Source organism: Cricetulus griseus, chromosome 4 (genome assembly GCF_003668045.3).
Source record: "Cricetulus griseus strain 17A/GY chromosome 4, alternate assembly CriGri-PICRH-1.0, whole genome shotgun sequence".
NCBI classification, from domain to species: domain Eukaryota; kingdom Metazoa; phylum Chordata; class Mammalia; order Rodentia; family Cricetidae; genus Cricetulus; species Cricetulus griseus.
This window is the reverse complement of record NC_048597.1, coordinates 160,743,196-160,756,368: the sequence shown is the minus strand read 5'-3', so window position 1 is coordinate 160,756,368 and position 13,173 is coordinate 160,743,196. Positions and strand designations below refer to the sequence as shown.

Sequence of the window (13,173 nt, the reverse complement as noted above, 5' to 3'; positions counted from 1 at the left end):
CCTTAGGGAAGGGTGCTTCCCTAGCAAGGATGAAGCCCTGGTTCCATCCCCAGCACCACATAAACCAGGCATTGTGTCTCTCCTGTAATCCCAACACTCCAGAGCAAGAGAAAAGATCACAAAAGTTCATCTTTGACACATAATGTTTGTCTCTTGAAGACTCAGAAACTGCACCTCCACGTCCTGTTGTTCTCTACAATGGAGCACCTTTTCATGGTAGCTGCAGATCTTTTTTGCACCCTGGTACAGTTTCTATGCTTCCCCTGGGCTTCTGTGTGCTCTAACTGCCAAGGCCTACAGCTCAGACTTTTGCTGGAAACCTCTTTTGTACCAATAAATCTGCCTGCCCAGGAAAAGCATGGAAAACCTCTGAAAGTCCCTCCTTACTGTGTCCCTAGCCCACAAAGATCCCTTACATCAGTGGGGTGAGTGACAGTGTGCAAGCCAGGCCCCCTTGTGCAGCTTTTATGGCCAGGTTCCCCTATAGGCTCAGGATTAAATCACTGCCTTTCATTTCCTGATTTCTATTGTGTAAATGATATAAATCAGTTGTAACCAGGTCCTGATAGCAGGGAACTTGTAAGACCTAATAGACGGGCTGGAGAGATGGCTCAGCAGTTCAGAGCACTGACTGTTCTTCCAGAGGTCCTGAGTTCAATTCCCAGCAACCACATGGTGGCTCACAACCATCTTGAATGAAATCTGGTGCCCCTGCTGGCACGCAGGCAGAAGACTGTATACATAATAAATAAATAAAATCTTAAAAAAAAGACCTAATAGAAGACCTAATAGACTATGATCTCTCATAATATAATATGCTAAAATTTAACATGGTTTTTAATAATATTGTAACTTTTATGTTTGTTTTGAGACAGTCTTGCTGTGTAACTTATGCTGTCCTCAAGCTCTTGGCTATCCTTCTGCCCCAGCTTCCAGGATGCTGGGAATTACAGGTTTGTATTCTCAGCTCTGTTTCAGAACTTTTCCGGGGCGGGGGGACACAGGACTTTATTTATTCCTATTCCTAGGAATTTTACCCTCACAAAAAATGGTCCCCTGGAGAAGGGGAAAGGGACAAGATTTCCTGAGCAAATTGGGAGCACAGGAGGAGGAGGGAGGGAGCTAGGAGAATGAGAAGGGGAGAAGAGGAGGGGTGAGGAGGACATGAAGGAGCAGAAAAGTTGAGTCAGGGGAAGAATAGAAGATAACAAGAAAGGAGATACCATAATAGAGGGAGACATTTTAGGTTTACAGAGAAATCAGGCACTAGGGAAATGTCTGGAGATCTACAAAGATGACACCAGCTAACAATCTAAGCAACAGAGGAGTGGCTACCTTAAATGCCCTCCCCTGATAACGAGATTGATAACTGACTTATATTCCATCCTATAGCCTTCATCCAACGGCTGGTAGAAGTAGAAGCCGACACCCACAACTAATCACTGAACTGAACTGGAATCCAGTTGCAGAGAAGGCCGAGTGATGAGCAAAGGGGTCCTGACCAGGCTGGTGAAACCCACAGAAACAGCTGACCTGAACAACAGGAGCTCTTGGTCCCCAGACTTGCTGGTATCTTGGGATACCAGCATGGGACTGATCCGGACCCCAGGAACGTGGGTTTCAGTGAGGAGACCTGGGAAATCTACAGGACCTCCTGTAGTAGTTCAGTACTTATCCCTAGCATAGGTGTGGACTTTGGGAGCCCATTCCACATAGAGGGATACTCCCTGAGCCAAGACACATGGGGGTGGGCCTAGGCCCTATCCCAAAGGATATGATAGACTCTGATGACTCCCTATGGAAGGTCTCACCCTCCCTGGGGAGCAGAAAGGATATGTGATAGGTAAGGGTTTTAGTTGGGGGGGGGGTTGGGAGGAGGGGAGGGAGAGGGAACTGGGATTGACATGTAAAACAATCTTGCTTCTAATTCAAATAAAAAAAAATGTGAAAAAAAAGAAGTCACTTAAGGAAATGGGAAGGCTCTTTTGAGTGAATATTTGAAGGAGCAAGAGTGAAGGTTAGTATGGGGTAGATATCTAGTTGACAGTTGTAAATTGATAGGGAACAAAACTGATAGGGAACGGACTGGACTGGTGGGTGTGGGATGGTGTTGGGAAACTCCCAGAGGGAAATTAAGGGCAAAGAAAGAGTGATGACATAAACTGAAGAGTGACATGACTTTCAAATAATCTATAAACACAGTGGATAATAAAGTTTAGGGTCCAATGATGATAATGTACCAGAAACCAGAGGCCTTAAACCAGACCAATGACTCACTGCAATGAACATTTGCAAGGAAAGCTGATTGGACAAAAGGGTATACTGTGTGACACACCAAGACTCCCAATGCCACCAAGATGAATGAAGAGCTGTGGGAAAGATGGGAAAGATGGAGGAGCCAAGAGGGCTTGTATTGTTTTGTTTTTCTTGTTGTTTGGTTGGTTTGGTTTTAATTTTTCTTTGTTAATTTTCCTTTGCCAGGGGTGGGGGAGGGGCACTGCAAGGGTGAAGGGTGGATACGGGAGGACTGAGCAATGAGTGGAATTGGGGTGCATGATGTGAAGTTCCCAAAGAATCAATAAAGAAGTTATGTTTAAAAAATAAAGAATAACATTGAGGGTTGGCAGGATGCCACATCATTTAGAGGCACCTGCCAAGAAGCCTGATAACCTGGGCTCGATCTCCTGAACCCACGGCCGAAGGTTGTCCTCTGACCTTCACATAAACTTTACGGTACTTGCTCAAGCAAACACATACACAACAACTAAACAGGTAAATGTGACAGATTAGGTAGTTTAATGCTGAGTGTGGGGATTGCCTCTAATCCCAGTCTGGGAAGGTACACACACACGAGGATTAGGAGCTCAAGGTCACCCTCCTCTATTGAGACCACCTTGGGCAACAAGAGACCTCATTTCAATAAGCAAAGAAAAAGAATGTTGTGTTATTGCACTTGGAAGGTGGAGGCAGGAGAGTCCACAAGTTCCAGGCCACACAGGGCTGCACAGTGAGACTTTTTTTTTTTTTTTTTTTTTTTTTTTTTTTTTTTTTTTTTTTTTTTTTTTTTCCAAAAAGCCAAGATAAGCAAATGATTTGAAGTAGGTTGGTTGTAGTTCTCTGGCTGCACAGAATTTGTTACAGCAAGCAGAAGGGCTGCCACACGGTGGCGCTCTGACTACATCCATCCCTGGAGATTGGCTTCCTGGGAGCTTTGTTCTTCACTCCTTGCTCGTCTTTAAGGGCTCTAACTAGAGGTCTGTCACACTCCAGCCATAGTTAGCCCCCCTATCATTAGTGCCAAGCCTTCCTCCTGGAGCAATGACAGTGTCAATTTCAGCAATGGCAACGAGGGGACAAATACAGCTGTTGTGCCTTTTAGAATAATTGCTACAGGCCATTTGGAGACAGCATTATAATCACAGAGCTTATACAGACTTATACAATATTTCAGTTTCCTATTTTAAGCCCCGCTAGAATTCTGTGTCATGAACTTGTGAATCTATTCAACTCATGTGAGTCTGGAATTATCTGCCCTCAATTTTCCAATGTGCATGTGCACCCCCCCTGCGTACCCCCTCTGTGCACCCCCCTCCCCGTCCCCCCCACCCTATACACCAAGCTCTCATCATACTGCTCTGCTGTCACTATGTTACCTGTACTCAGGACAAAGGCCACAAAGGCCACTCTCTCAAGACAAAAGAAAACAACAAAACAAACAAACAAGTAGATTAAAAACAAAACCAAAAAAAATTTAAAACCCCAAGGTCTCAAATAGCCTGCACTGGCCTCCAATTCTCTATGTAGCTGGAAGTGGCCTTGTGTTCTCCATCTGTCTTCCTCTACCACCCCAGTGCTGGGATTACAGGCACAAGCTACCGTTCTTAGTTTCTGTAGTGTCATGGATGCACCCATGGCTTATATATGCTAGGGAATCCCTCTACCAATTAAGCTGTATCCCCAGCTTCCTGACCACTGTGCTACCCAAGATAGGGTCTTGCATTATGTTCTCCATGTACCGGGATGCCCTTGAACTTGCTTTATAGACTAAACTAGCCTCAAACTTTCAGTGATCCTTCTGCATTTGTCTCCCAAAGGCTGAGATTAGAGGTGTATGTTACCAGGCCTGGCTACAAGGGCCACATTCCTCTGCCCTGTCTGCCTTCTTCTCATCTACTTTCTCCATCTTTTGGCCTTTTGGGGAGGGTGAGGGAGTGGTTGGTTCAAGACAGGGTCTCTCTGTGTTAACAGCCTTGGCTGTTCTGGAACTTGCTCTGTAGACCAGGCTGACCTTGTTCTCAGAGATCCGCCTGCCTCTGCCTCTGGAGTGCTGGGATTAAAGATGTGTTCTGCCACCACCTGGCTAGGGAAGAACGAAGGAGAGTGGCAGCCTCTGCTCTGGTGGCTGAGGAAGAGCCCTGAAAGTTTCTTATCTTCAATCTCCATCCCAAATCCCTGGTGCTTTCTTATCTTTCCATTTCTGATGTCCAGCACAATTCCTCACATAGTAAGAGAAAGAATGGACAAGTAAATAAAACAGCCTCTAAATTGGGTGTCACAGTTCATGCCTGTAATCCTAGCACTTGGGCAGCTAAGGCAGGAGGATTGCCATGAGTTTGAAGACAGCTTTGATGACTATCTTAGTTAGGATTACTATTGCTGTGATGAAACACCATCACCAAAAGCAACTTGGAAAGGAAAGGGTTTGTTTATTTGGCTTACTTCCATATCACAGTTCATCATCGAAGGAAGTCAGGACAAAAACCCAAACAGGGAAGGAACCTGTATCCAGGAGCTGATGCAGAAGCCATGAAGGGATGCTGCTTGCTGGCTTGCCCCACATGGCTTGCTCAGCTGCTCGCTCGCTCTCTCTCTCTCAAAATTTCTTTTTATGTATTCCTTGTGTCTTTTGCATCATGCATCTCAATCCCATTCATTTCCTGTCACTTTATATCCACCCTCTGCCCTTGCAATCTCCCCCCCCCCCATGAAATAAAATAAAAGGAAAGGAAAAATATCATCATGGAAGCTGTAATGTGACATAGCAAGTTACAAAGTAAATCCTTTTATTCATATATCTTTATGTGCAAGTGTTCATTGTCATTGGTCTGCTTTGAGGCCTCTGGTTTCTGCTACACTATCGATGCTGGGTCCCCACTGGAACTCCTCTTGGTTATCCTGTTGTTGCCCTGTGTCATGGGGATCCTGCAGCTTTGGCTCTGCAGGACCGGCCCCTCATGTGCTCCAACAGATCATAGGTGGGGTGGATAGTGGGGTGGGTCAACTCATAACCCTGGTCTGGGCCTGGGTAGTTGCAGGGTTGGTCAGCCCACCAGTTCTCCCTTGTCTTCTATCACAGTGAGCTCCCTAGCATTGCCCCAAATAGTTCACCCCTTCAAGTGATGACCAAGGGGTGGGGTCAGTTCCCCAGCTGTCACATCCTCACGGTCTGCTCTTCTACACCTACACCTTCAGGACCAGCCCTACTGTGTTGCCCATTCGAGGTGTAGGGGCCACTCTCCCAAGTGCTGCAGCTGATGAGGGGCAGGGACAGCTCTCCCACTCTTATGACCTCAGGGCCAGCTCAACCACCTGCTATAGGCAGCAAGGGGCTTGGGAGGTGGATCTCTCCCTCACCGGCACCGCACCACATATCAAAGATAAGGGGCAGGGCCATATCTCCGTGCTCATGTTCTTGGAGCAGTTCACTCTCATCTCCATCAATAGGAGCAGCTCGACAGTGCTGCCCAGATGAGGTGCCTCGTCCACTTTCTGAGTACTGCAGCTGGTAAGGCGGAGGGTCAGCTCCTTGTCTGTCCTAGGCAGTGAGGGGTGTCGAGAGGCCAGAGGCAGGGAGTAAGGAGGGCATCTCTCCCCCACACACACTACCATATGACAGACGAGTAGAAAGGACAGCTCTCCCACGCTCACAGCTTTGGGGCTAGCTCACCTACACCTCTGGGTTGACTCTATTGTACTGCCAAGGCAAGGTGCAGGACCTTCTCTCCCAAGTGCTCAGGTTGCTTTCCTCTAGAACCCAGGACCACCAGCCCAGGGTTGGCACCGCCCACAGTGGGCTGGGCCCTCCCCCATCCATCACTAATTAAAATTAAGAAAATGCCCTACACAGGCTTGCATACAGCCTGATCTTATGGAGGCATTTTCCCAATTGATGCTCCCTCTGAAGGGACCAGACCCTCACCAGACCCTCACCCAGGCCCCTCCTTTAGCAGTTGCAGAAAACGCTGCAGAAAAGACTCAGCAACATGCGCTTGCCTGACCTTGCCCCTCCTCCCAGTCACTAGGAGGTCAAGAACCAATCAGAAGTTAGCTAGCCTGCTTTGGGCATGCTTTACAGTGCTTTAGGTGCTTTACAGTAAAAGTGGCTGTAACAGTGACACACAGCATAGCAACCACCCTGGGAGGGCCTATAGCCCATAGCAACCAGTTGACCAATCAACATAGGACAGGTTGCCCAAGCCAGGAAGTGCACCAATCCTGAGACTGTTGTATACCCCTAGACACTCCCCTTACACACCCCAATAAATTCCCAGCCTCTAGGTTCCCTCGGTCCTTCTCACGCCAGCTGCTGTGTCGGATGGACAAGTGAAGCGAGTTAATGGAGTTAACTCGTTAAATAATAAAAGACTCTTTGCTTTTGCATCAGAATGGGTCTCTTGGTGATTTGGGGGTTCAGAATTTGGACATAACACCTTCTTCCCCCTTCCCCAAAATAACCCAGCTCCAGGTTCAGTGAGAGATCCTATTTCATAAGGGCATAAGGCTAAGAGTGACAACGCAGAACATCTGACATCTTCCTCTTGCCTCTACACATCCACACATATTTAACACACACAGTCCAGTCTCTCTCTCTCTCTCTCTCTCTCTCTCTCTCTCTCTCTCTCTCGAAGTTAACATGGGAAAAATCCTGTATGGCTCTCTTTGTGTTTTGAGACTCCTGGAGTTCACTGACTTGGTTAGTCTGGCTAGTCAGTAAGTCTCAGAGATCCTCTGCCTTCTCAGAGCTGGGATTGTGGGAGTGCACTCCAGCCTGGCTTTTTACATGGGTTCTGATGATTGAACTCACACTTTTATGCTTGCCTGGTATCCTTGTCACTGTTCTGTTACTGAGACAAGGCATCATGACCACAGCAACTCTTATAAGAGAAAGCATTTAACAGGGGACTTGCTTACAATTTCAGAGATTTAGTCTATTATTGTGGTGGGGAACATGGGAGCATGCAGGCACTGCAGCAGTAATGGAGAGCTACATCCTACTCCATAAGGAGAGAGAGAGAGAGAGAGAGAGAGAGAAGAGAGAGAGAGAGAGAGAGAGAGAGAGAGACTAGGCTAGGCCTGGAATGGGTTGTTGAAACCTCAAAGCCCACCCCAGTGACTTTCTCCAGCAAGGCCACACCCTTTAATTCTTTTCAAATAGTGCTACTTCCTGATGACTAAGCATTCAAATAAATGAGCCTATTGGGGCCATTCTTATTCAAGCCACCAAACCTGGCAAGCACTTTACTGAGCACTCCTCCACCCCCACCCCCTTTTAAGACAGATTCTTTCTGGGTAGCTCTGGTTACTTCATTACATATCCCAGTCTGGCCTCAAATTCATGACAACCCTCCTGCCTCACCTTCCCAAGCAGCAGGGATTAATGATGTGAGTTACCACACTTGGCTCAGTTCCTTCAGTGGCATAGTCTATCTTTCTCCCAACAATTTACAAGATCTTGGTCTGTGGGCAATCTCAGAGACCCCAAGAGAAGCAGGATCCACCTGCGCCTGTACCTCTTTATTGCCCTCTGTGCTGCTTGCTTACCGAGCCCAGTAAACAGCATCATCCTGGCTCAAATACGAGCCATCCTCACTGTGCTTTATTAGATGGTGGCAGAAAGATAGCGTCTTAGCCGGGTGTTGGTGGCACATGCCTTTAATCCCAGCACTCTGGAGGCAGAGACAGGCGGATCTCTGTGAGTTCGAGGCCAGCCTGGTCTACAGAGTGAGTTCCAGGATAGGCTCCAAAGCTACACAGAGAAACCCTGTCTCAGAAAACAAACAAACAAAAAAAGATGGCGTCTTGGGTGTGAGCCTGAGAAAGCTGGACCCCTCTAAGTATGCTCTTTCTTGTGTAAGCCAAAAAATCCTTTCTGCTCATTTGTTCACTTTTCCTTCCTTCCATCCTTCCATCCTTCCATCCATCCATTTGCTGAGCATTCGTTAGCTCTGTGCTGGAGTTACAGAGACAAACAAGACCACCTTCACAGTATCCACAGTGCAATGGTTAGCTTTAATTGTCAACTCAACACAACCTAGAATCACAAGGAAGACAGATTCAGCTCAGTAAGGTGTTGTCTGTATTGGTTTGACCTGTGGGTATGTCTTAGTAGGCACTGTAGCCTAGGTTGGTATTGAATGCACTCTAATCTCTTGCGTTAGTATCCCAAGGACTGTGACTATTGGCACAGGCCATTATGACTACCTGTGTTAATTAATTGATTAATTAATGACCAGAAAATAGGTATTATTAAATGCAAGTTCCAATTGAGAGGGAAATCAAACATAGAGTGAGAGCTTGGATTTGAAGTACTGTCTCAGTAGTTGGGTTGATATTTATTTCACGGGGTAATGAAAATTACATATGGGCTGGGGCTGGGATGTAACTCAGTTGGTAGAGTGCTTGCCTGGCACACACAAATCTCAGAATTCAATCACCAGCACCATCAAAATCCAGATGTAGTGAAGCACTGTAATCTCAGCATTCAGGAAATAGGGTCATAAGTACCAGAAGTTCAATGCCATCCCCCAGGCCAGCTTGAGCTCCACAAGGTCCTGTCAAAAATAAAATAAACAATGACCCTCAAGTGGAAAGATAGCACATGGCTATAATCTCAGAGACACTGAAGCAGGAGGAGCAGCAGAGGTCAGTGTCTTCAGGGTGAGACACTGTCTCAGAAAGCAAAGGAAAAGCAACAGCACAGAAAATAAATTGCAGGAGGGGTGTACTCAGTGGACACCGAGCTTGGCTAGAGCATTGATCTGCTCTCCTCCTCCATCCAGCCTGGCCAGATGTGTTCGGGAACCTTGGTTCTCCTTGAATATGTACATCTGTCAAAATTCCTGTCAATTTTAGCACAACTGCCAAGGGACTGAACAAAGAGAGTTAGCGATTAACTTCAAAGAACTTTGTTGGAGAGGAATAAAGATATTTAAGGCCTATTTTGTGAACTAATTGCATTTGCATATTTATGGGATTTACTGATATAGCAGTAATTAAAAACTATTTAGTAGTCTTAAAGGACACATAACTCAGTTGCCGTTTGCATAATAAACACTTCCTTATTATGTTTGCATAATAAGCCCTCTACCCCTGCTTCTTCCAGAAGATGTTGGTCCATCTATGAGGTGCTACATCTTACTCAGAAATGGAGAAGCATGGTACAGGGATTTCCGGGGTGAAGGAGAGGGACTCCTGAAAGAATATTCTTTCAGTAACTCTCTTAAGGTGGGCCTGGCCTGAGTTGCTGTTAGAGAATGGTAGACACAAACCTCACTTGACATTTTGGTTTACCCAGATATTATTCCCCAGAAATGAAGATCCTGAAAAAAACACACAGGCCTGTAGCATCAGTAGAGGCTGAGGTAGGAGGTACACACACACACACACATACACACACACACACACACACACACACACACAACACACACACAACATATACACACCACAATACAACACACCATGCACATACACAATGCACACAAATACACCCATATAACATACACACAACATACATGAAGCATGAATGTCTAGCCACTAGTGAATCTAGCTTTACATAATAAATATGCTGATTTGGGGGATAGAGAGATGGCTCAGTAGTTAAGAGCACTTGTTGCTCTTGCAGGGGACCCAGATTCAGTTCCCAGTGCCCACAAGGTGGTTTACACCAATCAAGTTCCAGGGAATGTAACACCTTTTCTGGCCTCTGTGGCACTAGACATGTCTGTGGTACACATACATACATGCATATAGGCAAGACATTCATATACAGAAAATAAAAATAACATTTTTTAATATACCAATTTGCTTGAAAGGCTTCAATGCAATTCAAGCCCACACTTATCCTTCCTATGAAGTGTTCTAAGAGAACCCATAGAAGCCCTTGGTAGTAAAAAGCTATGTGGCTGCGAAGGGAGGGGTCCAAGGAAATTGAGAAGAGACTATTTTTATTAAAAAAATATTAAAGGTTGAGCTGGGTGTGGTTGTGCACACCTTTTATCTCAGCGTTCATAAAGCAGAGGCAGACAAAAACAGATCTCTGTGAGCTGGAGGCCAGCTTGGTCTACATAATGACTTTCTAGTCAGCCAGAAATATGTAGTAAAAACTGATCTCAAAAAATTTAAAAAAAATGTTAAAGGCTTGGGGACAGATGATACCAATCTAAAACTACTGAATAAATAAACTAAACCCTGGCAGGAGAATAACATGAAGAAGAAAGCTGAGCTAATATGTGACCACAAACTCCCCTAAAGACACAGCACATACACAAACTCCTGGAAGGATGCAGCAGCCCAGAGCTTTACCAGGTAGCAGTACCAGACTGCTGTTAGATCAGCTAATGAAGGTCATAATGTACCTACATTACACATCATTAGCAATGGCCTTGCAGTAACAGATGGGCTCTCGAGAAAGTGCAAAGAAAAGGGAGGGAAGAAAGTCCCAGAAGGGTCTGACAGTCATGGCTCACAAGAACATGTGGCAAGATACCATGTGGCTCACCATCTCAATACAAATCTCTGCACAAAGGAAGGCTTCTGAATCCTTCCACAGAAAGGCACTACCAACACAGACGTACTCCATCTTGTTCAGATTCCCCTCAGAGGCAGAAGCAGACTCTCAGAACAGGCTCAAGGGGCCAGGAAGGGGCGGGATCAATCCTTGGTGATCTAATCTCTTGAATCCCAGTGTACCAATGTCCGTACCAGCCAGGTACTTCTCAACACAATACCAAGAAAAACACACCTCATGGACTTAACCTCCAGAAGATTAAATTTTAATTTCCTTTTCTTCTGAAATATTTTCACATGTACAGCAAAATCAGAAGGATGGCAGAGATAGCTCTCTTCTCCCACCTCCACCAGTACAACTCCTTCTCAACCAGTTAGTGTGTAGTTATTACAGATCCATCATCTGTTTGTTAGTGGGGCCGGGGTGTTTGCTTCCTTTGTTTCATTTCTAATTTTTTGGGACAAGGTCTCATATAGCTCAGACTGGCCAGGAACTTGATGTGTAGCCAAGGCTGGACTTGAACTCCTGGTCCTGCCTCCTCCTCTCAAATGTTGGAGTTATAATTGTGAGCTGCTACACTAGGCCCAACAAGAATGTTAATTTATTTATTTCTTTGAGTATGTGGAAATGGTGTCTGCACACTTGTGTGCATAGGATGTAGACATCAGAGGACTCTTGCTCTATCACTCCATGACTTACTCCCTTGAGATAGGGTCTCTCACTAAAGCTGCAGCTAGAGAGGAGGAGACGATGTTATGAAAAGTGAACAAGCATTCAATCAATCAAACAGCAGCAACAAGAAATCTTTTATTGGGGAGCCAGCAAGATGGCTCATTGGGTAGAGGTGCTTCCCTCCAAGCCTGGCAATCCGAGTTTGATCCCCGAGAGCCACACAGTGGAAGGAGAGAACCAACTCCCAAAAGCTGTCCTCTGACCTCTACATGTACCTTGCAGCAATGCCCAGCCCACCCCCACCAACAAAAGAAATAAATAAAATATTTTTTTAAAGTGACATAAAAAGTCTTTTATTGAATGATGTTAAACATTAATAGTTCCCATCTTCAAGAAGCCTAGAAGCATCTTAGTGACTTTGTGGACCGTGCCTGGTGAAAATTTAAAAAGCATTCCTATTTATCAAAAATCAATGTTTCTCTTAATTAAAGGGGCCTAGCAGAAACAAAAAGCACTCTCTCCGCTGCATTGTTTGTAGTTGATGTTCATTAGACAATACCAGGTTTCCATTAGCTGCTTGTAACTCAAGAGCCCAGTGACTGTTCCCAAAGACTGAAGACGTTACCGCCTAAGTCTGATTTAAGACAGCTATCTGGATCTCAATTATTAATGCAATTAGGGTCCTGAATGCCAGCAAGAACATTGCCTTAGGTAAAGGCTGTAAAGGAAATCATATTAGTGTGGAATTTCCTCTCCTCAGGGGCTCCTCTTATATTGCATTATTCACTTAGCCGTCTCCTGTAAGGGAGATGGACTGTTGGCCATCATCCTAGGGCAGAGCCAAATGGAGAAGCTAGTAGGGTTCATGAAAGCATCAATCTCCAAACCTCCATGTGGCAGTGGGATGTTTACAAAATAGCACCACGTTTACCACAAGTGAGCAAGCAGAAGAACAGGATGGAGAGGTGCTGAGTGATGCAAAACTGAACAGTAACACACCCAATAGTCACTGCTCTTCTCTGGTACCTGCCCCAGAACAACTGGCAAGTGCAATGAGTCTTCTGTGGTCCTGCCTCCTGGTGGCTGCTGTAGGTAAGTCTTGTCAATGATTAGGCGGGGCACTGTATCTTAGCGCTCACAGTGTGGTGTTCACACTGTGTTGGGAACACCTCGGATCCATTCCTTTTTATTCATAATCTGTTAAATGCTAGTCCTGTGAAGCTTTGCAGAGACCATTGTATGTCTCTGACATCCCCCCACACACAAAATCATATACAGCTATACAGCATTGTGTACTGGGGCTTTTTACACAGGTGAAAATTCATTCCAAAACATTACGATTGGTGGGAAAATCCCAGATAACCTTGGCTTTATTATAAGCCTTTAGCAGAGCAGAGGAAGAGTCCCATGGATTTGTCTCAGCTGCAGATCCCTGTATATCATTTTGCTATCAAAATGTTTAAATCTAGCTTTACAGAAACTGTAGACGTGGCTAGTATATTGCTAAAGGTAGGTGCAAAAACATGCAAGTTTTGAGTATATGATTTCTCTTAAAATACTTCAGAGATCATATATGTATTAATGTATGGAATGATATTTCCATGGTAATATTAACTATATTGAATTGAACTGTTTTAGTTAGCATGCAATTGATTTTTTAAAAAGTATACAAATCAAGAATTTATGCGTGGCCCATACCCACACCTGGATATGTA

General features: G+C 45.2%; 1 protein-coding gene across 1 annotated transcript in view; it reads left to right on the top strand.

Moving 5' to 3' along the window:
- The first annotated feature begins 12,504 nt into the window (after positions 1-12,504).
- The window catches only part of Htr3b (5-hydroxytryptamine receptor 3B), a 28,648-nt gene continuing 27,979 nt past the window's right edge, over positions 12,505-13,173 (top strand). Inside the window, exon 1 of the mRNA XM_027412314.1 lies at positions 12,505-12,550. Within this exon, the coding sequence (XP_027268115.1) occupies positions 12,511-12,550 (40 nt within the window). The 5' untranslated portion in view covers positions 12,505-12,510. The remainder of the gene's footprint in view (positions 12,551-13,173) is intronic.